Raw genomic sequence first — 25,304 nt, 5'->3', positions numbered from 1 at the left:
AGGGGCTGGCTTCCGTGGAGTTCACAGGATGAGACTTCAGGCTGATGAGAAACTTGGTGACTGGGCCAGCCTGGTAGCTTTGATGGTCTCGGTCTTTCCAAACGAAAGGGCTCTGAAGTTCTCTGATTCCACATGAGAACAAGCCTGACTCCCTCAGAGCCACCAGCCAGCCCATTGGAGATCTGGACACACCGACTCCTCCATGCTGGTGGTCTCCTGCTCTGCTTGAGTGTGTTTGTAATGCCTTATGGCGAGCGACCTAACTAGGAACTACTTCACCAGCAGCACCGGTTTGGGAGACTGATCACTCCCCACAGATGCTGTGGTCCGAGCCCCCGGATGGCAGCTTGACTAACGCGAGGCTATACTTTTTTTCCAGATGCCTCAAATGCCTGTGGTTCCCCCCATCACTCCCTTAGCAGGACTCGACGGCCTCCCTCAGACCCTCGCTGACCTGCCGGCTGCAAACGTGGCCCCTGTGCCGCCACCTCAGTATTTCTCACCTGCTGTGATCTTGCCAAGCCTCACAACGCCCCTGCCCACATCCCCGGCCCTGCCTCTGCAGGCCGTCAAGCTGCCTCACCCCCCTGGGGCACCCCTGGCTGTGCCCTGTCAGACCATCGTGCCAAACGCACCAGCTGCTATCCCCCTGTTGGCCGTGGCCCCGCAGGGTGTGGCCGCACTGTCCATCCATCCAGCAGTGGCCCAGATCCCAGCCCAGATCCCAGCCCAGCCTGTGTACCCAGCAGCCTTCCCACAAATGGTTCCTGGAGACGTCCCTCCCTCACCCCACCACACAGTGCAGAGCTTACGGGCCACCCCTCCACAGCTGGCCTCGTCTGTGCCTCCTCAGCCTGTCCAGCCCAGTGTCGTTCATCTACCTGAGCAGGCTGCTCCATCTGCTGCCTCAGGGACCCAGGTAATCCACTGCGGGAGTGGACTTACCACTCGGTGCCTCGAGATCCTTGGGGCCAGGTTCAAGACGCGCTTGAGCTGTTCCCGTCACAAGGCCATGGCTCCTGTTACGACCTAGACTCAGAGGCACAGAGGACCAGGCAGGGAGGCAGTTCTGCCCTGTGGCTAACCTCTCTCTCTCTCTTTTCTCGCTCTCTCTCTCTCTCTCTCTCTCTCTCTTTCTCTCTTTCTCTTCTCTTTTTTTTCTTCTCTCTTTCTCTTGCTCTCTCTCGCCTCTCTCTCTCTTCCTTCTCTCTCTCTCTCCTTTTCTCTGCTCTCTCTCCTCTCGCTCTCTCGCTCTCTCTCTCTCTCTTTCTCTCGCTCTCTCGCTCTCTCGCTCTCTCTCTTTCTCTCGCTCTCTCGCTCTCTCTCTCTCTCTTTCTCTCGCTCTCTCGCTCTCTCTCTTTCTCTCGCTCTCTCGCTCTCGCTCTCGCTCGCTCTCGTTTTTAGGATGTATTTAATTTTACCCTTGTGAATGCTTTGCCTACCTGTGTGCAATATACTATCTGTACCCGTCTGTGGTTGGCACAGGGTGTCGGATTCCCTGGAACTGGAATTAATGGTAGTTGTGAGTGCTAGGGAATTGAACTCAGGTCTTCTGTAAGAGCAGCAAGTGCTCTTAACTCTAAGCCGTCTTTGGCCCTGGTTAGCCTTCCTTATGAAGAGAATGTTGGAGACAGAGGCCTGAGCTGGCCTGAAGTATCTGCTGCCTCCTTGGGAACTGGGAGCATCAGAAAGGCTGGTGTGTTCCACACTCCCTCCCGACCTCTGCTTTGTGACTGAGCATTCCCTCAGCCTCAGGCCAGTGCTGGCAGTCCTGTTGGCCTGAAGTGCCCCCTCTGTGGGACTTGTATGTACCCTAGTTAATCCTTCCCAGACCCCAAAGCCAGGCAGAATGTGCATTCCCATCTGAAGAGAAGCAAAGCAGAGAGCAGCAGTAAGGGGGTCTAAGGATTCTGAGCCGCCGGGTGGAGGATGACGTTCAACTGCCCTGGCGTCAGGCGGGGACTCACGCAGTGGGTCAGGTTGACTATGAATGGATGCTGTGGTACGTAGGGATGGTGCCTCACTGCAAGAGGCCTGCCACGTGGCTTCACACACCTGCCTAGGACATTTATGTTTGACTGTCTGGTCTGGTCTGTTTAAATCCGTGTGAGGAGAAGGGAAAGCAGGCCTGGACCTCCCTCTGAATTCAGAGTCCCCTCATTAGAGGCCTCTACACTTGGATGTCTCCGGGTACTGGGTACCCAATGTAGATATTCTCTCTACCTGGCGGCACCCCACCCCCATGCACACACACTTGAGCCTCTCCTCACCTGAGAGATTCTCCAAACCCGATCTCACCCCAGCGTTAAGCCTTGACAGCTCTGAAGCTGAGGCATGTCCCCTACCGGTGGAACCTCTGACGCAGACCAACACCTCCTTCTGGCTTTGCTGGGAAGGGTCCAGGGGGAGCAGCCTGGTGTCAGGTACTACATGGCTCCGTTTTACGCCGCTCACTCTGAGCGTGTACACAACACCCTCGATTCGACGTCTCGCTCTTTCATTTCTGGAGGCATTTGCGCTTGGAGAGATGGGGGTGGGAGGAGTGTTTATTGGCCAGCAGAAGACATTTGTCTAAAAAGCTGGTGGGAAGAAATGTGTTGGTCCTGTGTCCTCATTGAGTGAGCTGCTAGTACGAGGTGTCAACGGCCGCTGAGCTCACTGATGACTGGGGGGGGGGGCGGGGGGGGCGGCTAAGCAGCAACTCTGTGTGCAGGAGAGCAGGGTCTGGCACCGTCTGTGTGTTCTGGGCCTTTTCATTCCTGTTGGCCTCTCTGGTTGCTACAGATCAGTCGGTTCTTCCACTGACTAGTAGAGCTTCTAGAGGTTTATTTTTAATCTTAAAAAGACTTATTTTTATTTTTAATTATGTGTCTAGGTATGTGAGTGGAGGTGTCCACGGAGGCATTGGATCCCTATAGAGCTGGAGTTATGGGTTGTTGTGACCGCCCAACATGAATGCTGGGAAACAAACCTGGGTCCTTTGCAAGAGCAGGCAGTGTGTGCTCAAACACTGAGCCACTGCTTCCGGCCCGCTTTATGTTTTGTTTTGTTTTTGTTTTTGTTCTTTTTTTTCAAATAGCAGATATGTATTCATTTAATAGGGGGAATTGTTCATGTGTGCCACAGTTCACATGTAGAGTGACCTCACAGGAGTTGATTTTTCTCTTCCTATCATGTGGGTCCCAGGAATCAAGCTTGGATCATTACGTTTGAAGGCAAGGCCTTTACCCACTGAGCCATCTGGCTGACAGTCTCAGTTAAGGTTATTGTTGCTATGGCAAAACACTGTTACCAAGAGTAGCTTGGGGAGAAAAGGGTTTATCTATCTTATATTTCCATGTCACTCTGCATCACGGGAGGAAGTCAGGACAGGAACCCAAACAGGGCAGGAACCTGAAGGCAGGAGCTGATGCAGATTCCATGGAGGGGTGCTGCTTACTGGCTTGCTCCCCCTGGCTTGCTCAGCTTGCTTTTTTATGGAACCCAGGACGCCAGCCCAGGGATGGCCCCACCCACAAAGGATGAGCCCTTCCCCCTTGATCACTAATTAAGAAAATGCCCCACAGGCTTGTCTCCAGCCTGATCTTAGGGATGCGTTTCCTCAACTGAGGCTCTCTCCTCTCTGATGACTCTCGGTTGGGTCAAGCTGACACAAAACTATCCAGGGCTTTGACCCCCTTTTAAATTTTTTTAAATTACATTTAATGTCTGGAAGTTTATCGAGGAGCTGGGCTGGCTGCCCTCGGGCGTCCCTTCCAGCAGAGGGAGTGTGTGTCCAGGAAAGAAGTGGCCTCTGAGGCCGCAGGGGTTGCTAACCAAGTATAGGTCTAAGTGAATGTTGCTGTCCCTTTTCCTGAGAGAAGAAAGCGACTGAATCTCCAGCCTCTCAGCCCTCCCAGGGCTGTGGACGGTTCTCACACCGAAATCTTCTTTCTCTTTCACTTTTTTTTTTTTTTTAATTTTCACTTCCAAAGAGCTATTTGAGAGAAACACTCACGGGGCAGGAGAGCGGGGGAGGTAATTAGCCCGAATTCCTTGTCTCCTGAGAGATGGCAGGTATCTGAGTACTCTTCAGAGTGCACCTATGACTAGGAACAGCTACCCCATGCTCTGAACTAGGTTGAAGGCTAGAGAAGCAAGATGTTGATATACCAGGAAAACCACCAGAGCCCAGCTTAGATACTAAGTGTGTGTTACCTTCTGAGTCTTCCTTCATCTGGGCTTATCCTGAAGTTCCTAGGCGTCTAGGCCTCTGTCTTCCCACACAGAGCTGTGTGAGGAGGCTCATGTCCTCTCGCTTCTGCCAAATCCACACTCCAGATGTGCTTTAAGACAGGGACTGCTTTCGGGAAACACGCGGATAGGAAAGGGTCATTCCTTCACCCTTCCGCCTCTGCCACTGCCCCCTGGCACCCAGCCTGTGTTCTTATCCCTTGTGCCCCCCAGGTCCTGCTGGGCCACCCTCCTTCGTACACCACGGATGTTGCTGCTCCAGTCTCTGCTGTGTCCCTGCCGCCTGCTGTCCTTTCCCCTCCTCTGCCAGATACTCTGCTGCCTACTGTCCCTGAGCTCCTGCCCAAGCTCCCCAGCTCTCTGGCCCCTACGGTGGTCGCAGCTTCTCAGAGTGCGCCCACACAGACCTCTACACTCCTCCCACCAACAAACCCACCTCTGCCCACTGGGCCTGCAGTCGCTGGCCCCTGCCCTGCTGTCCAGCTGACGGTGGAAGTGGCTCAAGAGGTGTGTGCGCCCCTGTCCCCTGCTCAAGCCACCTGGGGTCTCAGCCCTCAGGTGAGGGAAGCTTGCAGGAGGCACAGGGGGCTCTGGAACAGAGCTCCTCCAAGCTGCTTTGCCTCTCGCTCTGCCCTGGCCCACATTAGGAGGAAGAGCATGGATTTCAGAAATGGGTTTTCCTCAGAGAGTGTATGCAGGTTGCCGAGGGCTTTTGCAAACCCTGCGTGTCCTTTTTAGGGAATGATCAAAGTAGGTTAGCAATTTGTGGAAGGAAGCAACCCTGGGTTTCAAGAATCTGCTTGCCTCTAAGCCTTTTAAGATTACCCTTTACCACACACTGGGCTCTGTGTGGGGAGAGCCTCAGAGGTGGTGGGGAGGCAGCTGCATGCTGTGGCTGGCCTCCCTGCTGAGGGGAGGCAGATCAGCACAATGTAACCCTGTTCTCTTTACTCTGTTCTTATTTTAGGAGCAGGTCTCACAAGACAAACCCCCTGGCCCCCCACAGAGCTGTGAGAGGTACCGCTCAGCCTCGCCCTCAGGATGGGGGGGCGGGTGCAGGCTCAGGAGCCAGCTTAGCCCAGCCTAGCACTGCTTGGCACTTTCATTCAGATCCTGCCCTACTTTGCCAGGGCACTATCAGGATTTTTTTTAAACAGATATTGCACGCCCACGTCCCTTTTCCAAATCTGAGCCAGAGTGGCTCAGGGAGCGTCTTTCTGGGCTTCGTCAGACCAGGTTGAGTTCTGGTTGTCCTTGGTCCCTGATGAGCTATGGGTCCTAGCACTAGTCCTTGTGCTGAGGGCATTCCAAAAGGGGCAGGTCATGGGCAGAGTCTCAGTACTGTGTGGTATACCTAGGTCCAGATGTTCAGGTTTCTCCTCCTGTGATCTGGGGTGGCAGTGCTGGTCCTTACTGAGGTGGGTAAGGGAGGGAGTTGGGATCCCACCACCCCGGGAAAGTGGATGTTGTGCATGCAGGAAGCTCAGCGGACTCCACAGCCCTCACAGCATCCCAGAGGGCCTGAGGTCTTGTTCAAATGGGGAAAGAGAAGCATGCAGATCCACTTCACAGGCAGAAGGGCCTAGCGAACCATCCAGCCCGTCACTGGGAAGCTAGTGCTTCCCCTGGCCCCTGGGTGGTACCGGGTGGGCACTGGAGGAAAAGAGAGAGAGGTCTTGGGTCCCCTCACAGGCCGAGTATCATCCCTAGGTCACCCCCAGGAGCATCTCAACTCTAGGCACTTAAGGCTTTAAAGCTCCGAGGGTAGACATTTTCTGGTAATCCATGTATGCCATTAACATCCTTGTTTCCCCTCAGCTTGGGAGGTTCTGATGTCACCTCTGGAAGAGATCTGAGTGACAACTGCGAAGGCACCTTTGGAACGGGCAGGCTGGAGGGAAGGGCTGCCCGGAAACACCACCGTAGGTCCACTCGTGCACGCTCCCGGCAGGAGAGGGCCAGCCGGCCCCGGCTCACTATCCTGAATGTGAGTGACCTGCTGTTTGGGGCACATGGGTGTGACGTCCTCTGCAATCTGATCGTGACTTCCTACAGGTGTGTAACACGGGGGACAAGATGGTGGAGTGTCAGCTGGAAACGCATAACCACAAGATGGTGACCTTCAAGTTTGACCTCGATGGGGACGCTCCAGATGAGATTGCCACATACATGGTAAGGCTGGGTCAGGGGTGAGGCCGCCTCCTTGAGGTCCGTAGACTCTTGTAAAAGTGAAAACGTTGAGTTCAGTCCTGCATGGAGGTGTTTGGGTGGCCTGTGGGTCGGGCACAAAACTTAGCAACTGTCCCCAGAGCTGTGGATATCCAGGGAGAGCATCAGCTTCCTGCGGGTGGTTTTTGTGGGTTCTAACGCAGACTCCTGTGTAAGGACAATTCAGGTGCAAAGCACCTGCACAGCTCTCAATCTAAACTACATCCTTTTGGTTTCAGGTTCAGGTTTCCCTGGATACCCAGGCCCTCCTCTCATTCTATTGTTTTCTCCTCCTACGACTCCATAAAGGATTGAGACACTTAGTTACCTAAAAGCTCTCCCCACTAAGCAGTATGTGAGTGTCCAGACAGCCCACGCGCAGTCCATGCTTCCCGATGGCCCCCTGCCTTGCTCCCTGCCCGTTTGGGGTTGGAAGCATCCGTGGAAGCACAGGTGTAGATGGTGGCTGGGGCTCGGTGGGAGTTACTCGTTTCACTGCTGAGACAAAACACCTGACAAGAAGCAGGGAAGGAAGTGTTTAATTTAGCTCACGGCTAGAGAAGGTCTTGGCAACAGGAGTGTGAGGTGGCTTGTCACCTTGCACCCACAGTCAGGAAGCAGAGAGAGAGAGACACGAGTGCTGGTATCCAGCCAGCTTTCTCCTTTGTATTCAGTCCGGCACTCCCGTCCACATTTAGGAAGGGCCTTTCCACCTCAATGAACCTAAGGTAGGAAGCCCATTATAAACCTGCCCAGAGCTTTGTCTCCTGGGTGACTCCAGGTCCTTCAACTTGACGGTAATTATTGGTCATCACGGGTGTTAGACAAGCTTTGCCTCGTCCGGGATCATCTTGCCACATGTGGGATGCTGCGCTCCTTGGGTCTTGGGCTGATTACCCTGGCAGACCACTGTGAAGTGGAAACCAGGTGTTTGAATTTAGCTTGGTTTTGGTTTCAATTCACACTCGAACCCAGAATTTTTATGTTCTTCCCTGTTTTATTTTTAAGTGTGTTTTCGATCTCTTTAATTTCTTCTTAAGAAGAAGAAACCTGGGGTTGGGGATTTAGCTCAGTGGTAGAGCGCTTGCCTAGCAACTGCAAGGCCCTGGGTTCGGTCCCCAGCTCCGGAAAAAAAAAAAAAAAAAAGAAAAAAAAAAGAAGAAACCTATTCCTATCAGGAAGCCATAGGGGGCTTGCGTTTTAGCTTTGCCAGACGTACAACACTCCACACGCTTTTGCATGCTTCAGCCTGTGTCGCCTGCCTGGGTGCTCTTGATTACACAGCTGGTGCACTAGCCCCTCAGGCAGCCCTGCACTTACAGCCTGCAAGCCACACTCGGGGCTGGGTAGCTAAGGAGGGCAGCCTCAGCCTCATCGGGGGAGCAGTGGTACTCCTGGGGGTATACTCTAGGTGATTGGAAGAATACTATTCTTTGGCTATCTGGTAGGAGCCACAGGCCGACTCACAAAGGATGGATGGTCCAGGCATGTGTGAGGCTACCCATCTGTATGCATGGGAAGAAATGGTTAGAAAGAGCAGGTACTACAGACCCCCTAGGAAAGAAGACAGTTGATGTCTCTCCCTGGAGCAATTGTACAGGGAGAGATCAATTGTGCTCAATCTGCCTAAGGTGGCCAAGACACAGTGGGCCAAGGTCACCCCGGGAGCATTAAGGGCAATTACTGTATCCTGGTGAGCCTAGCCCAGAGGCCCCGGTATCTGGGCTATGGTATTAGCCTTCTAGTTACCTCCACATCCCAGGCCAGGGCTGTTTCGTTGTCCCTGCTGCTGGGTGAGGGATGGGAGACAGTCAGTTCTACCAGAACTCCTTGACCATGAGGAGGCAGCCCACGCAGGCACTATAGAATCATGGGTTCCTAGATGCAGACCTGGCCTGCCAGGAGGGCAATATCTGATCGAAGTGGGTGCTGGAAAGGCCTGTGCGTGGACACTAAGGTCCAAAGACCATTAGCTGGAGAAATTGTGGTATTGTTCCTTACTGGGACAGCAGCAAGGATGGAACCCAGAGATCTGCCTGTTCAGTTCATTTGAGTCTGACGTGACTTTGGAAAAGCTGAGATGAGCCATGGGGCTGTAGGGCAAGAGCTCTGTGAGGATGAACTGTAAAGACAGCCGATAGGAAAGTGACTGGGGAACCAGTCACAGGGTTGCACACCTGTAGTATCAGTCAGTACTTGGAAGACAGGGGCAGAGTGTCTATGCAAGTTAGAGGCCAGCCTGGTCTACATAGTGCGTTCTAGGACAGCCAGGACTACTCAATGAGACCCTGTCTAAAAACAATTGTATTGTTGTTAATATTATTAGGAAAATAAGTGTGGCTCATTATCTGGTGCTTGTGTCCCTATTAGGACCTCTGCCCAAGACCCAGTACTAGTTCACCTATTTTTCTTGGAAATTCTTGGGCTAGCCTGGGGTTCAGCTCTTGCTTCAGGAAAGCTGTGCCACATGAGGCCATCCGGTTGTGTGGGATAGGGTTTTCAGCTTCAACCGCATTCCTGTGTCTCTGGGGCCATCAACTTTCACCCTTGGCTATTCAGAGACCCAACCAGGGGACACCCCTTTCTTTGTCTTGTCTTCCCTGGATACCTAGGGCAGGGTAGAGGTATGCGTGTCCTTATAGAGCCTCAAAGCAGCCATAGTCTATGGAAGGTTGACACCTGCAGTCCCATGTCTCTTTGTAGGTAGAGCATGACTTCATCCTGCCCGCTGAGCGAGAGACGTTTATCGAGCAGATGAAGGACGTCATGGACAAGGCAGAAGATATGCTCAGTGAGGACACAGATGCTGATCATGGCTCTGATACAGGGACCAGCCCTCCACACCTGGGTACCTGTGGTCTGGCCACGGGGGAGGTGAGAGCCCAGGTCCCCGGGGCATGCTGGTGGGTGCAGCAGGCAAGAGGCTCAGAAAAAAAAGCTCTCAGTGAGCAAGGCTTCTGACCCAACAATCCCTTTCCCTCGTGCAGGAGAATGGACAGTCCCAAGCCAATGCCCCTGTCTATCAGCAGAATGGTAAGTCTGTCTCTTACAGCAGTACCTGGCAGAGTAGCCAGCCTCAGGAAAGAACCATTTCCCTGCATCCTCTGCGATCTAAAGCAGGCATCTGACAGAAGCTCCCTGTTGAGCATAGCAGCACGGGCTTTGGCTGCTACACCAGAAGGATTGTAGGAGTGGTGATGTTGGTCTCTCGGTTGGTAATGGCTACCCTGTCCCAGCAACTACTAACCTCTGACTGCCATCACTTCCTTCAAAGCTGGTGCTATAGACACCCCAAGAACTGAATCAGGCTTTTCTGCGTGTCCGGCAGGGTGCCCACCCTATACTCTTCTGGTTGAAAGGAGCGGATCGAATTCCTTTCCCAAGGTCTCCTTATCAAGGGGCCTGCAGGAAGCCATGGAGGGAAGCTGTTTAGGATTCTGAGAGAGAGCTTGAGTCCCTGCCCACTCCCTTGGGAGAAAATTCCACAGATGGGATGAGCTTACTAGAGCTCCTCATGGGGTCTGGTATGGCCCCCTATCCTAGAGGTACCGGCTTTCTCCTAGCACCTCTTTCTGCTCTGTTTCTCAGTCTTGCACACGGGGAAGAGGTGGTTTATCATCTGTCCAGTGGCTGAGCACCCAGCAGCAGACACTTCTGAGTCATCACCCCCACTTCCTCTAAGCTCTTTGCAGCCAGAAGCCAGCCAAGGTAGGAGTACACCGAACCCAGACCACCTTCCCGAACAGCCCAGGAGCTCCTGTCTGTGCAACCCTGGACTAGGAGACATGGGGTACCTGGTACCGTGACAGCTGCTGCTGCTGCTGCTGCTGCTGACCCGTGCTGTCCCTCCAAAGCTGAGGACAGCCTACAGGTCGTGTTAGCGTTTCTTCCTGTTCTCAGCTGTTTTTTGTTTTTGGTTTTTGGTTTTTTTTTTTTCCGGGGCAGCACTGGCTTGAGCTGTCTTTATTCTCGCCACTCACGCGAGGTGCCAGCATAATGAATGTGTGAACTGTCTCCCTTACCTGTCCTCGTCACCCTCCATTATACCCATGGTGCACATGCTCTCTGAATCTTGCTCTGCACGGTGGGTTCTGAGACTACTTAGTTCTCAGTCGTCACACGGATGACAGTCCGTGTCATTTACCTGCGCCTGAGACTGCCTGCACCCACAGATATCTGTAAACTTCCCCTTCGGCACGGTTGGTTAAGTCTTTTATGCCTATGATTTTAGAAGGCAGAACTAGTCATTGGAACAAACTTAAGCTTCAATTCCTCACCACTTGGCAAGAAAGCTGATCGTTAAGTAGCTTGGGTTTCCAGTATACTACACTCGTGAAGAGGATATGTAAGTCAGTTTTACCGCCTTATTGTATGTTTCCAGCAAATCCCATTAATACTTTTGGAGATTTGTTACCACAGGGAGGAGGTCATCTTTTTTTTTTTTTTTTTTTTTGGTTCTTTTTTTCGGAGCTGGGGACCGAACCCAGGGCCTTGCGCTTCCTAGGCAAGCGCTCTACCACTGAGCTAAATCCCCAACCTGGAGGTCATCTTAATAGTAAGGTTCAGTGAAGGATGCTTGGTGTGGACTGAGCCTGTCCTGAGAGGCCAGGGGCTGGGGACCTCACCTGAAGAGTGACTTTCACAATGAGGATCTCTTCACATAATCCATTTTCCTTGACCTCTACACACTCCCTGGTTTGAGGAAAGTCCTGTCACAAGGCTAGATACATTTTACTGTGCCATAGGGTAGGACTATGAGGTGTCACCACGTGGTATGACATTAACAGATAGTGAAGTGCCACTAAGAGCATAGTTAAACCTTCACCAATCATCTACATACTGGAGTGGACCCTGGAAACCATTCACAGAAAGTTTGGATATGGTGGGGCCCTGGGGTGGAGAAGTAGGTGACAGAATTAACTATCCACAGGGGAGGACCAAAAGACTTGATGAGTTCTGAAAGTCACAGGTCAAAGGCACTGGAAACCTGAAGACAGTGAAAATGTATCAGGTCCTAATTAGGGGTACAGAAACCAGATATAAGCCAAGTCTTGGCCCCTTTGCAACTGGGAGCATCTCCCATCCTACAGGAGTGTCTGAGCAAGGCTGCAGCTACTAAACTGGAGAGAGAAGGGCTGTAAAGTCCAGGCATCTGGGTGCCCCTGCTGAGGCTGTGTCTGAGAGACTGAAAGAGGCAGGCCTTCAGAGAGGAACCCTGGTGCCTAGGGAAATCTATGGAGCAGGAGCCAGCTGAACCTTGAGGGGAGAGCTCTGGAGCTGTGGTAGCATTCTGAAACCTGCTGATTTTCTTATGTTCTCCACTGCCCAGACCCACCTGGCACAGTCATAATACTGGCTGGTTTCTGACCAGTGTGGTTCAGAGCAGGAAGTCCAAGGGAACCAAGAAATATCACAAGGGCACGCAATGGGAGAATCTTAGAAGGTAGTCTCAGTATCTGAAGTCTTTGATATACTCTCAGCTGGTGTGTGTGTGTGTGTGTGTGTGTGTGTGTGTGTGTGTGTGTACTCTGATCAGCATATAAAATTGGCAACTAAGCTAAGGGATAAACCCCACCCAGGTTTCTGACTGGCCTCTAAGCGACTGAACCAGTTTCAAATAGATTAGTCCTGAAAAAAAAAAAAAAAGTATTGAAAATTGATCCAACTTGTAACCATGGCCCATCAAAGGCAGGCTGCAATCTGCAGGTCACTACTCCTGGTCATGTTGACCGTCAGCTGAAGCAAAAATACCAGCAGTCACCATAGCAGCCAAAAAAAAATTTGAAGTTTGATATGTCATTCAAGATATTGGAAATAGAACCCAAAAATTACTTGGCAAGTAGAAACCTAGGAAATGTCAGCTTCGTGGAAAAAGCTAACCTGCCCATTAGCGAGATGACACAGATGTTGGATGATCTGGCAGCTCAAAGCTGCCGTTATAAATGCGACTGAACCACCAGTCACAAACATTCTTGAAACAAATGTTAAGTAGAAGGTGTCAAGGGAAGAAAGATACAGAGAAGAAGAAGAAAAAAAAAACGCATGCAAGTTTTAACACTAAAAATTGAAATAATCCAAATTATGTAGCTAGAGCACAGGGAAGAAAGTGGGGTAAAATGAGCAGAGCTTCAAGGGTCTACAGAAGCTCTGACATTGTACCAGAGCTCAGGAGAGGAAAGAGAACATAGAAAAAAGGATGTAGAGAAAGTAATGCACAAAGTACCTCAGATTTTGCCAGAGGTAGAACCTGGATATTTAGGAAACCAAGCAAATTCTAAGCAGGTAAGACTGGAGAAAAACCATGCCTGAACACAGCATCAGTCTGCTGGAAACTCAAAAGCAAAGGCAGCCAGAAAAATGATATCACCAAAAGGAAGAGGTGACCTTTACAGAGCTGCAGATTTCTCAATGGAAGCCATGATGTCCAGAAGCAAGCCAACTCATGTGAAAGGCGGTAAAAGAAAGGCCCCAATGACCAAGACCTCTGTCTTCAGAGAAAGTGACCCTTATGCCTCAGAAAATTTGCTTCCAGAGCACCTACTCTGCAAGCTTCAGGATCTTCAGACAGAAGGGAGACAACCCCAGACAGCGTCATCAGGACGTAGGAAGAACAATTTGTGTGTGTGTGTGTGTGTGTGTGTGTGTGTGTGTGTGTGTGTGTGTGTGTGTGTGTATGTATGTATAACAGATCATTCTCCTCTTGAGTCATTTGAAATGTGGCAGTTGAAGTTTCAGAACCATAAAGCAGATGAACTTTTCATCTGTGTAGATCGGGAACACAGCTGTGAGAAGGCAGGCAAAGTAGTCTGTGTCTGCAAGGCTTCTGCATTCCCGCTGAAGTGGCTCTCAGTGGACTGTGTATTCCAATGAAGTCGAAGAAGATTGGGAAGTCGAGTGTGTGCTTTGGAATTCTTAGCATAACCATTAAAAAGAACTGTTCAAAAGGATGAACTCAAAATCATAATAAATAAAATCAAATTAAAAGATAAGTCAAGTAATCCAAAAGGAAAGAGGAGAGAGAACTTAAAAACAAAAACAAAAACCCTAGAGGGGGAGAAAAATTCCTAGAAAATAATAAATTTTTAATAGCATAATAAACCTAACAACGTGAGCTAAATAGATGTGTCTACTAGAAACGTAAATAGTGTAGGTAGGTGAAAAGGTGGATGGGGCTGGAGAGAAGGCTCAGTGGTTAAGAGCATGTGCTGGCACAGGCCGGTGTGGTGGAGCACACTTAATCCCAGCACTCCAGGGAGTAAAGCACCTGCAGAGGCAGGTGGATCTCTATGAGTTCAAGGCCAACCTGGTCTACAGAGCAAGTCCAGGACAGCCAGGGCTGTTACATGGAGAAACTCTGTCTGGAAAAAGAAACAAATAAACAAAAATAAAACAAAAAAAAACAGAACACTTGCTACTCTTGCAGAGGACCCGGGCTTGGTCCCCAGCACCACACAGCTGAGCTGACTCAGTGGATAAACGTGCTTGCTTCCAAGCCCTGTGACTCAAGTTAGAGCCTACACCAGCATAGTAGGAGAGAAGCGACTTCTGCAAGATTTCTTCTGACCACCACACTGGTGCCATGGTGTGTGTGCACGCTTGCACACAGATGTAAAAGCCAAACAAAGACAAAAGACAGAAAACACTGGCAAGGATGTGGAGCAATGGGGAGCCATCTGTACGTTTAGTGAGAATGTAAATTAGGACAGATGTCATAGGAAGCTGCATGGGGTTTCTTCACGAAGTCAAAGCCGAACTGTTACATGGTTTAGCAACCCCACATATGGGAGTGTTCAAGTGAACTGAAAGCGAGTTCTGGAAGAATTTCTGCTCTCCCGTGTCATGCAACATCCTTTGCCATAGTCAAATGGAAACAAATGGAATGTTTACCAGATATTGGCTAGAGAGAACATGTATATACCTAGTAGATTGCTACTGAGCCATTAAAAAGGAAATCCAGTCATCGGCAACAATGTATCCCTGGGAGGTGTTACGTTGAATGAAAGAAGCCATTCACAAAAGCACAAATAGCATGCCACTGTACGTTAAGGAGGTGTCTGAACAGTCAGAGAGCAGAGTCGTGATTGACAGGACAGACGGTGGCTATGCAGCAGGTTTCATTCAGTTATGCAAGCTAGTACCATACTGTGTGTTTGAGAATTTAAAAGGGTTGACTTCTTATTAACTGTTTATACAACCGGAAGTCAGATCTCTCCCACTCCCCAAGGGAGGGAGGAGGTGCCTTATCACAGAGGTTCTCTGTGGCCAGCCGTGTCTTTGGGTGCTGGACAAGGGCACCTGTGTACCACCACCCATGGATAGAACATTTCAAACCATAGATGCAAGGATACTGTTTAGAAGACATCCAGTGCCATCGGTATCATGGGAGGGGAAGCTTGTCAGTCATTTACCTTTGGTGGGGTAGGGATGGAGGCTCCATGTGGATCTGGGGACAAGAGAGGGGCTTCAAACCTGGTGACCACCCCAGGTTATAGTTTTCATTGTGGGTGTGCAGGAGAGACTATGTGCAGGTATGGTGTTTGCACATGTTGGGGGGGTCTACATGTGTACACATGTGTGGAGGCTGCAAGTTGGTATTGGGAGTCTTGGTTGCTTTCCTTTTTTTTTTTTTTTTTTATGGCAGCCATCTTATTTCCTGAGAAAGGGTCTCTCCTTGAACCTGAAACTTCCCAATTTGGCTAGGCTGGCTATCCAGTGAGCTGCAGAGATCAACCTGTCTCCACACACACCCATGGGCCACCATGTTTGCCTTCTAGGCAGATGCTAGGGATCTTCCCCCCTCCCCCCGGAGCTGGGGACCGAACCCAGGGCCTTGCGCTTGCTAGGCAAGCGCTCTACCACTGAGCCAAATCCCCAAACCCGACGCTGGGGATCTTAACTCAGGTTTATGCTTGAATAGCAGGCGCTTTATGCATGGGGCCAACTCCCCAGCCAGTCTTGAGCATGATGTTCATGTTTGCGAAAGGACACAGGGCTTCTGGTTTGAAAGTGAGAAACTGGTTTGAGACGTGCCACAGCCTGTGCCCTCCCCTTGATTCTCACTGCAGTCCCTGTGACTGCCTTTAGGGCCTTGGGTGCTATAGCAGGACACTGTTGGACTGCGTCTTACATGATGCCCAGACCGTGCATTCCCAGGATTCCTTGCCGATTCTCCGTTCTGAATGCACCAAACACTGGGCATCTGGTGGATTGGAAGGTTCTGGGTTTTTGCCTTGCTCTGGGGGCACGGAAGAAAATATAGCCCATTGTTTCCCTCCACGCCTTCACTTTGTAAATTTATGCTCAAGTTTTGTCCAGCATAGACAAGCAGTGTAGGCAGATGGGTGGTGGTGCGAAGGCCATGCATGACAAGTGCTACAATCAGATGGTGAGGTGATGTAGAATGCCATAGGGTCCTCTATAGGGGCAGAGGGCCATAGGTGAGAATCAGGAGGCTGACAGCACTGGGCATGAGGGGACAGAATGACAGACAGGTACCTGGCCCCTTGGGGGAACAAAGATAAGTTTGCCGGAGTCTCAAGCAGATAGTCATCAGTGTAGACAGGAAAGGGCTGGATGAAGAGAGTTGGGGCAAATGATCCCAATCGATCCCTTTTTCTCCTAGACCCAGCGCCCTATCCAGACCAGCTGTCCTTGACGGACAAACCCAGTTTCCCAGCTGCTCAGCAGCTCCTGAGCCAGGCAGGCTCCAGCAACCCTCCTGGTGGAGCATCAGCCCCCACGGCCCCATCTTCCCCTCCTGTGACTTCTGTAATCCCCTCAGCACCAGCCACCAGCACCGTGCCAGAGTCAGCAGCAGGGACTGCCATGCAGGCAGGAGGTCCAGGGACTCATCAAGGACCAGCCAGTGTTCATGAGACCCTCCAGCCACTGGCCGAGACACATCGTGCCCAGGGTGCTGCCCAGCCCCTTAGCACTGGCCAAGGACCTTGCACTCCAGCTCTGGAAGCCTCTCACTGCTCCACAGGTCTGGGAGAGCCCATCTCAACCAGGGAGGTCAGCACTCAAGGAGGGACCCTGTCTGCTTCAATGCCAGAGCCCAGCCCTCCCACTGGGGCCGTACAATCTGTACCGAGTCAGCCACCACCCCCACTGCCCATCACAGTGGGGACTATCGGTCTGGCAACTCCCCAGCTTCCCAGTCCCCCTCTGGGGCCTACTGCTCCCCCACCACCACCCTCAGCCTTGGAATCTGATGGGGAAGGGCCACCCCCTAGGGTGGGCTTCGTGGACAACACCATCAAGAGTCTGGATGAGAAACTGCGGACTCTGCTCTACCAGGAACATGTGCCCACCTCCTCAGCCTCGGCTGGGACCCCCTTGGAGGCAAACGACAGAGACTTCACCCTGGAGCCCCTGCGAGGAGACCTCCCCTCGGCCTTGAGTGACAAGACCCCAAGCCTCACCCAGCAGAGCCAGCCCTCAGTGAGTAGTTCAGTTCACCCCAGTGCCCACTCCCTTGGCCATGGCTGGAGGTGGGCAGGCATCCCAGCTATGCAGGGCCTGACTGGCCGTCTTGGTGTGTGGTGCCAAGCAGTTCAGCTCAGTTGTTTATACGGAGGAGGCAGGGCAGGCCAGGGGACAGTTCCGGTTGTAGAGGTAGCAGATCAGTGGCTTGGGATTTAGTTCCTGAGATGTTGATAAACTGAGCTCACAGTTCTTTTTGTTTTTCTTCTCTTAGTTGGAAAAGTCAGAAACGGCCCCTGCAGGGTGGGCCCTGGCCCAGCGGGAACAGGGTGCGTCCTCTTCAATGACAGGTAACATCTCAAGATCACAGTAACGCAGGCTACACTCTGAAGGTGCCACAGGCCTTCCGGAAACCAGAGCTTTTATACCCTCATGTTTTCAGGGATGAAACAGCCCATCGAGTTTCAGAAGGAACCGCTCTCACAATCCAAAGAAAGAGTCCTGTCTGGGAACATGAGAGCCAGAACAAGGGAGTGGTGTACTAGGGCTCTGTGAGAAACATATCTAGGGCCCCGGCTAGCTCCCTGATGACTGCTAAGGAGACAGAGAGAGTGTGGAGGGGTCCTTAGATCGCACTGCTTTTTTCCTCTGTGGCCCCAGTAGCTGTGCACGTTGAGGGGAACTCTTAGGTTCATGGGTTTGGTGGGGTGTGTGGAGGTCAGAGGTCAACTTGCAGCCGTTGGCTCCCTCCCGCCATCCTGAGGATCTTGAGAATTAAACTTCGGTCATCAGACTCAATGGCAAGTACCTTAGCCCAGTGAGCTATCTCACCAGCCCTCCTTTTTCTTCTGAGATAGCCGTGTGGCCCAGGCTGGCCTTGCACTTGCGTTGATCCCTGCCTCAGCCTTCCCAGTTGCTGAGATCATACGGTTCCTGATTTGTTATATCAGACATCTGAGTCGTCACCCTAGGGGAGACTGCTCTGCTTTCTAAGGTGCCAGGGCTCCTCACCAGATTTTGTGGGGATCTGCAGGGTAAGTGTTAGGAAGCGGCGGGACCTGGCAATAACTAGCAGGCGACCCCTCGGGTCTGAACAACCTTGGCAGTGAGGGGTGCAGTCCAGCTCCACCTGGTGGACCCAAGGGGCGGCTGTGTTGGCTTCTGGGCTCCTTGAGGCTGGAGGCAGCTCTTCAGTTGACCCTAACCTTGTGCCAGCCTTGGCTGAGGTCTCTATCCCAGGTCATTTATAGAAAGAGATAGTGGAGCCTCTGTGTCCTACAGGGGGTTACCTTACTCTTAAGAGTTCAGAACGCGTGGTAGGCAGTAGAGGAGTTGCTGCAAAAGGCTGACTGATGATCCGGGTCTAAATGAGTGGACTTTTTTTTTTAAAGACAGGGTTTCTCTGTGTAGCCCTGGCCATCCTGGAGCTTCCTTTGTAGACCAGACTGGCCTTGAACTTTAAGATGCCCCTGCCTCTGCCCTCTAATGCTGGGATTAAAGGCGTGCACTGCCACACCTGGCCCAAAACAGGTGGACTTTGTAACAGGCACAGAAACTGATGGAATGCAGTTGGTACTGAGAGCCTGGAGGTGTGCAATGAGGAAAGGGATCGAGGGTTGCCTACAAGTTGGGGACATACAGTAGAGACCGGGTTTGGGTCTCCTCTGAAATGTGAGGTTCCTATACAGGGTATACAGGGCACACTTGTGTAAGTAAGTCCATGTGTCAGTCTGTGGTTTGTCTTGGTATGTGGTGACCCCCTGGAGACCTCATGGGTGCCTGTGCTCTCCCCTCCCCCATCCCAGGTGTCATGTGGCCCAACTCTGGCCCTAGCCTGCCTGGGACTTGCCGCATCATGAAAAGGTCTCTCTGCTCACACATACTTCCTAGCTAGGATTTTCTCCTTGGCTCTTCTAAGCAGCCTAAGGAAGCTTGCCGGAAACATCGTACTAGCCCACTCTGAAAACAGAGTACCTGGGGAATGGTGTGTGTAGCAGGCACTCCCTGTGCCCCACTAAGTAGGGCTAGGATCTGCTCTACGGCATCCTCTGAGGTCCTCCCAAAGCCAGAAGCTTCTGGGAAAAGGTTTTGGCCACCGGAGTACAGTGTAATCCACCTGACACGTCTTCCCTTCTCCGTGCTTGCGGCTGTCTCCCAGGATGTGATGTCCCCAGATAGGGTACCACAGTGCATTCTCGGTCTTCAGAACCCCTGGAATGTCACCCCTCCCTGCCCAGCAGCCGTACTCGCACTGCGTGGGCCTCTGGGCTGTGAGCAATCCCTTACTATTCCCTCCCCAGCCTCAGTAACGCTGTCATATTCCTACAGCAGAGTCATCTTCCAGCAACACACTGGGCTGTGACAGTGACACAGGGCAGGTGGCCTCGGACTTCCCCACAGCACCCAGTGTCCCCCAGGTAAAGGAGACTCTTAACACGCCCTTAGCCAGAAGGGGGCAGGGAATTCTGACCTCAGCTGGTTCTCACAGACTCTTCATCTCCATCCCTCCCTCAGGATACCTTCGTTTCTTCCGTCCCTACGCACATGGATCCCAAAGATCAGAAGGGTAGCGTTCCCAGAGAAGCCTTGGTAGCACCCATGCAGAGTTGCCCAGGGACCTTTACAGAGGGCAGCCCAGCCCAGCTGCGTGGCGTCCGGGACTCCGGGTCCCCCCATAAGCGGCCAGGGCAGCAGGACAGCAGTTCTCCAGCCAAAACTGTAGGCCGCTTCTCCGTGGTCAGCACACAGGACGAGTGGACTCTGGCGTCACCTCACAGCCTGCGGTACTCCGCCCCACCTGATGTCTACCTGGATGAGATCCCCTCCAGCCCTGAGGTGAAGCTGGCAGTTCGGCGAGTACAGACAGCCTCCTCCATCGAGGTTGGCGTTGAGGAGCCTGCCTCCAGTGACTCTGGGGATGAATGCCCAAGAAGGAGGACCCAGGTGCAGAAGCAGTCCTCCCTGCCGGGGAGCGGTGGCGTGGCAAGTGACTTTGTGAAGAAGGCCACTGCCTTCCTGCACAGGTCATCGAGGGCTGGCTCGCTGGGCCCTGAGACACCCAGCAGGGCAGGTGTGAAGGTCCCTACCATCAGTATCACCTCCTTCCACTCCCAGTCATCCTACATCAGCAGTGACAACGACTCGGAGTTTGAGGACGCAGACATAAAGAAGGAACTGCGCAGCCTGCGGGAAAAGTACGTTTTGGAGGGTGTGGCTTGCCTAGTGTGAGTGGGGCTCACCCAGTCAGCACAGGGAGGGGGTTGTAGCCTCCATGCCTGGGGAGGGTCCGTCTAGCCAGCCTGGACCTAGTCAATTCTATTGGATGGAAGTTAGATCAAGCCACGAGGTATCTACTCGTAGGCTCTAGACAGGGCAATGGGACAGCGAAGAGGCCAGTTAATTTCCACCCTCCAAGCTGAGGCTCCCTCTAGGATGTTTTTGCACTGGGGCAGCCACGCTCTGCCACCTGCATGACTATTGTTGGCTCTCAGAGTCCATGCTGGGGTCAGGAGACCTGCATCTTCTTCAGACTGTCCTTCCTCACCTCCCTCCTTCTCTGTTGACCTGCCCGTCCCTCCCTGTCTCAGAATCTGTCTCTCTCAGCTTGCCTCTCACCCAGAAAGTCCTCACTCTGCCCGTCTATGATCATGGATCACCAATGCCCTGAGCTACCCTTTGGGGTGGGAGGGTAGAACTCGGCAGGGAAGCTCCTGGAGTGTGGCCCGTGAGGCACCACCAGCGGCTGGAGAGCAGAGATTAGCTTCCACTGTCTGAATGAGCTCAGGTGCCCTGAGAGAGGAGGAGACACTGAGAATGCAAAGTTTCTGCAAGATTCTGGGGCAGTGGGGTATGAAGACTGCCAGTCTTGGGGCTCTTAGCAAGGTGACCATAGTGGAACTTCTCTTGAGGTGAAGAAATGGAGGAGCGGACACCACTGGAGACGTCTGCTCTGAATCCTAAAGAAGGAGTCTTGTCTGCTGACCCCAACAGACCCCAGGCAGACAGCCTTGCTCTGGAAATACTTCTATCTCTCCCTAAATTTGCAGGGAGAAAAATCACTTTTCCACTTGGTGTTTATTAATTGGTTTGTGTGCGTGTGAATGTGCGTGTGAATGAACGTGTGTGTGTGTGTGTGTGTGTGTGTGTACTAGTATGTGTCGGTGTGCATGTATGCATACATACCTTTGTGTATGCAGATCAAGAGTTCAGAGGGGGGCTGGGGATTTAGCTCAGTGGTAGAGTGCTTACCTAGGGCATAAGGCCCTGGGTTCGGTCCCCAGCTCCAAAAAAAAAAAAAAAAAAAAAAAAAAAAAAAAAAAGAGTTCAGAGAGGTCAAGATCATATGTCTCATTGCTTTCCCCTTAGTTTTAAGAGTACTTTTTTTTTTTCGGGGCTGGGGATCGAACCCAGGGCCTTGCACTTGCTAGGTAAGCGCTCTACCGCTGAGCTAAATCCCCAACCCTTAAGAGTATCTTATTGAACCTGGGTTCACAAATTTGTCTAGACTTCCTGGTCAGGATACCATAGGCATCCTCCTGTTTCTTCCTCTGCAGTGCTGGGGTTACAGGTGTGCTGGGGTTACAGGTGTGCTGGGGTTACAGGTGTGCTTCAGACCCAAGCTCAGAACCTCATCTTCCATAGCAGGCATTTTACTCAATAGGTCTTTGATAATTTTTATTTTTATTTAGCTAAAGAACGTCTTTTTAAAAAAAAAATTTAGAGAGCAAGGCTTAACACCTCTTCTATAATTCCAGTACTCTGGAGACCGAGCTAAGAGGATTGCAGAAAGCTCAAGACTAGCCTAGGCTACCTATTGAGCACCAAGCCAGCCAGAGGTATCCATAAGGGAAATTCTTTCTTTTTTTTTTTTTTTTTTTTTGGTTTTTTTTTTTTCGAGCTGGGGACCCAACCCAGGGCCTTGTGCTTCCTAGGTAAGCGCTCTACCACTGAGCTAAATCCCCAGCCCCGGGAAATTCTTTCTTAAAACAAAAGATTGGCCACCACTGAAGATGTAGGAGGGAGGTTAGCACTTGTCTTCTCATTTTCAACTGTTTAAAAAACACCCGTTTTCCCAACATAAGAGATGGAGGGAGTAGGCTGGGGCCCATGTCAGAGTGATACCAGGCCTCCTAAGTACAGTGATGTTCAGCTCCTACCACTGCAGGAGGGTAGCAGTAGCAGGGGAGGTGGTAAGTGAGACCCATAGGTCCCAGCAGGGACCTGCATTCTTCCCTTCCCTGTCCTGGAGACTGCCCCACCCACACCCTGTTCTATCTGCAGTCTACGGACACCATAACCGTGACAGTGGCCCTCTGCAGTAGACTAGTGGAGCTGTTCATCAGGCACAGTCTCACACAGTGCCGGTCACTCTCTAAGTCACCTTCCTGCTTCCTCCGTTGCCTTTCGTGGGGGTAAATAATACGCCTTGCCCTGATGTGCCCTAATAAGCAGAGGTAGACCAGCTCTGCACAGTGTTCCACACCTATAATCCCAGCACTTGGAGGTAGAGGCAGGAGAATCGTGAGTCCAAGCTCATGTTTGGCTATCATAGCAAATCTGAGGGAAACGAGATCCTGTGAGAGAGAGAGAGAGAGAGAGAGAGAGAGAGAGAGAGAGAGAGAGAGAGAGTGTGTGAGTGTGAGTGTGTGTGAGTGTCAAAGGGAAATAAAGCCATCTTGGTCCCAGGCATCTGCTAATTTTCTGTCTGTGTGGATGTCATAGGGCTTTCGTTGTAAGCAGAAGCAAGTGTGCTTCCTTGGCTATTGAGACAATGTATGACCGTGACTCTATATGTCTGAAAACACGACCTGGCCTCAATAGTGCCATTGAAAGCCTGCAGACAAGGCAGCATTCCTTGTGCTGATGTGGCCTAGCCTTTCCCTGAAGGTGAGGCCCACCTGTCCTGCCTCCTCTCTTCCGCTCCAGGCACCTGAAGGAAATCTCTGAGCTACAGAGCCAGCAGAAACAGGAGATTGAAGCCCTGTACAGACGCTTGGGCAAGCCGCTCCCTCCCAATGTGGGGTTCTTCCACACCGCACCCCCTATGGGCCGCAGGAGAAAAACCAGCAAGAGCAAATTGAAGGCGGGCAAACTGCTGAATCCCCTGGTGCAACAGCTCAAGGTCGTGGCCTCCAGCACAGGTCTGCCACTTCTATGGGAGGACTGTACCTGGCTGAGGAGGGATGGTGCCGGGGGACCCCAAGTTAGCCTGAGAGGCTGGCTCTGGGTTGGTATAGTATCCCCAGACCTGAAAGAGTGCGGGGTTTTCTTTTTCCTGGATCTCCTTATACTGGAGCTGGGAGTCTCTGCAAGACCAGGAAAGCCCCCAGCCTCTGCTCCAGTGCCAATAGAAAGGCCTGTGTGAGGGTAGGGGCTACATGAAGCCAGGCCTTGACCCCATGTGGAAGGAGGGAGCCACTCTTGGGCCACATTGCACCTAGGAAGCCCCAGGGCACCCCATCCCTTCTCCTACATGTAGGATACACCCTGGGATGGAAGTGACTACTTCCTCTGGCTCTATAACTCCGTGCACACATTAGGCCCCCACTCTCTGGGTATCAGGTGGCTGCCTTTGCAGGCGGAGAGGATGGGCTGTTCTCCAAGCCTTGCCATAGTGGTACCCAGTCCCTGGCGCTGCAGAGGCGCAGCACCAGGCAGCACCCTTTGCATGTTAGGGGTTCCCTTGAGGCCCCTAGAGCTGTGGTGCAGGGTGCACTCTGGGGAGCAGCGGGGGAGGATCCATGAACCCCAATCTCCAAACATGAGAGATGGGAAGGCACTACTGAATGACCTGCAAGCACTCCCTGATTGTGAAACCACTGCACGACCCCAAAGCTGAGGGGAGGCTCTGCAGCGACATGTGCAAAGGCCCTGTCACATTGAGCCCACATCCATTACCTGCCACTTACTTGCACAGCATAGGTCTGGCACGGGCACTGGGACTTGGTAAGGGGCGGGGCGGAAGGGGGCACTTCCTTTGATTGGCCCCAGCACTTCAGACCAGGAGCTCGACTGTATACTGGTTTTCTGCAAGAGACTCAACTATCCCCAAGGTCACCCAGCAGAGAGCAGGAAGCCAATCCAGCCACACCCTTCCCTGCCCAGTGGCGCCTCATGGTGCCTGTCACCTCTTCTCCCCCCCTCGCCCAGGTCATTTGTCTGACTCCAGCAGAGGCCCTCCCACTAAGGACCCTGCCCACGCCAGCACGCCCCGGGCACCAAGGCAGTTCAGACTCAGCAGCCCTGCTCCGTTCGGGCCTCCCTGTCCACAGACATCTGCTCCGGTTTAGCCAGTGATGGAGGCGGAGCGCGTGGCCAAGGTGATTTCCAGCTTGCCTGTCTCCAAGCATGTGCCAGCCACGTAGGGCCTCGGTGGTGTCCCAGGAGCACGCCTGTGTGTGTAGAGGGGGCCAGAGCCACAGCTAAGGCTGCTGAGCAGCTTTATAAAAACAAACAAACAAAAAAAGAGAGAGAGAGAGAGAGAGGGAGAGAATCGTAAAGGTATAGTCTTTGGATACAAAGAATGGAATTGTCCCGCCATGTAAGCGGCTCAGAGGCAGGCGATGGGTTGCTAAAGTGGACCTCAGGAAGTGGCCATGACCAGGAGGGATCAGCCCAATGACTGGGGAGGGGGGCGGGGCCTGGCATCTTGCTGTGTTCTGCGATGCCTGTTCCTAGGCCCTGGCTACCCTGCCCTGCCTGCTTCCCACAGCAGAGCCAGACGGTGCTAAACACCGGGTCCTTCCAAAGTCCACGGGACGGCTAGGGGACAAGGGCTCAGCTCTCAGGCTGGGATGTCTGCTCATCACTGCCATGGACGGCAGCCGCTGCTCGATAAGGCGCTTTCCTGTCCTCACCATCTCTGTCCAGAGAAATCATGGTGACCGATAAAGGTGCCCCACCTGCCCCACCCCTCCTCCTCCGGGCCGCTTCTCTTCTGCTCCTACCGTTGCCTCCTCCCATTCTGTGGTCAGTGGCTTTGGTGCTTGGGCTGGGCTAGATGGAGCCGTGGATGTTAAGTTACAAGGCTGGTGTGGCTGTTGGTATGGAGGAGGAATCGCAGCAACCTGTACTTGATAAGTGTCTCTCTGTTTTCTTCCCTTTATATTCATTTGCAGGCTGGACGGTTTACCACCCAACGTCTGAGAGAGGGGCCTATAAGTCTAGTAGCAAGCCTCGTGCTCGATTCCTCAGTGGACCCGTATCTGTGTCCATCTGTCTGTATTTGTTCTTTTGTATTTTCCCACCTCCTAGCCCTCGATTTCTCCCCTCCCCCACCCCATCTTCATTACCTCTCATACATTTCATAGGATGCCACTTCAACCCCTAAAAGTCACCTCCTCCATGCAGGAGGTGGACCCCACAAGCCTTTCCTATTGCACACGGTGTCCATAGTCACCCAGCTCCAGACAGCTGTGTGCATGCTCTTGGCTGCATCC

The 25,304-nt window shown here is 52.3% G+C and overlaps 1 protein-coding gene across 1 annotated transcript in view; it reads left to right on the top strand.

Annotated features, from left to right (window-relative positions):
- Wnk2 (WNK lysine deficient protein kinase 2) overlaps positions 1-25,304 on the top strand; it is a 106,164-nt gene that overhangs the window by 66,449 nt on the left and 14,411 nt on the right. The window contains 16 exon segments of the mRNA XM_032885292.1: positions 380-919; positions 4,447-4,740; positions 5,201-5,250; positions 6,052-6,220; positions 6,289-6,405; positions 9,145-9,315; positions 9,429-9,474; positions 10,030-10,149; positions 16,064-16,884; positions 17,141-17,216; positions 19,195-19,283; positions 19,381-20,060; positions 22,792-23,006; positions 24,016-24,072; positions 24,075-24,185; positions 24,984-25,082. Of these exon segments, the coding sequence (XP_032741183.1) occupies positions 380-919; positions 4,447-4,740; positions 5,201-5,250; positions 6,052-6,220; positions 6,289-6,405; positions 9,145-9,315; positions 9,429-9,474; positions 10,030-10,149; positions 16,064-16,884; positions 17,141-17,216; positions 19,195-19,283; positions 19,381-20,060; positions 22,792-23,006; positions 24,016-24,072; positions 24,075-24,185; positions 24,984-25,082 (3,655 nt within the window).

Source organism: Rattus rattus, chromosome 14 (assembly GCF_011064425.1).
Source record: "Rattus rattus isolate New Zealand chromosome 14, Rrattus_CSIRO_v1, whole genome shotgun sequence".
Classification (NCBI taxonomy): domain Eukaryota; kingdom Metazoa; phylum Chordata; class Mammalia; order Rodentia; family Muridae; genus Rattus; species Rattus rattus.
This window is presented reverse-complemented; position numbering and strand designations above follow the sequence as displayed.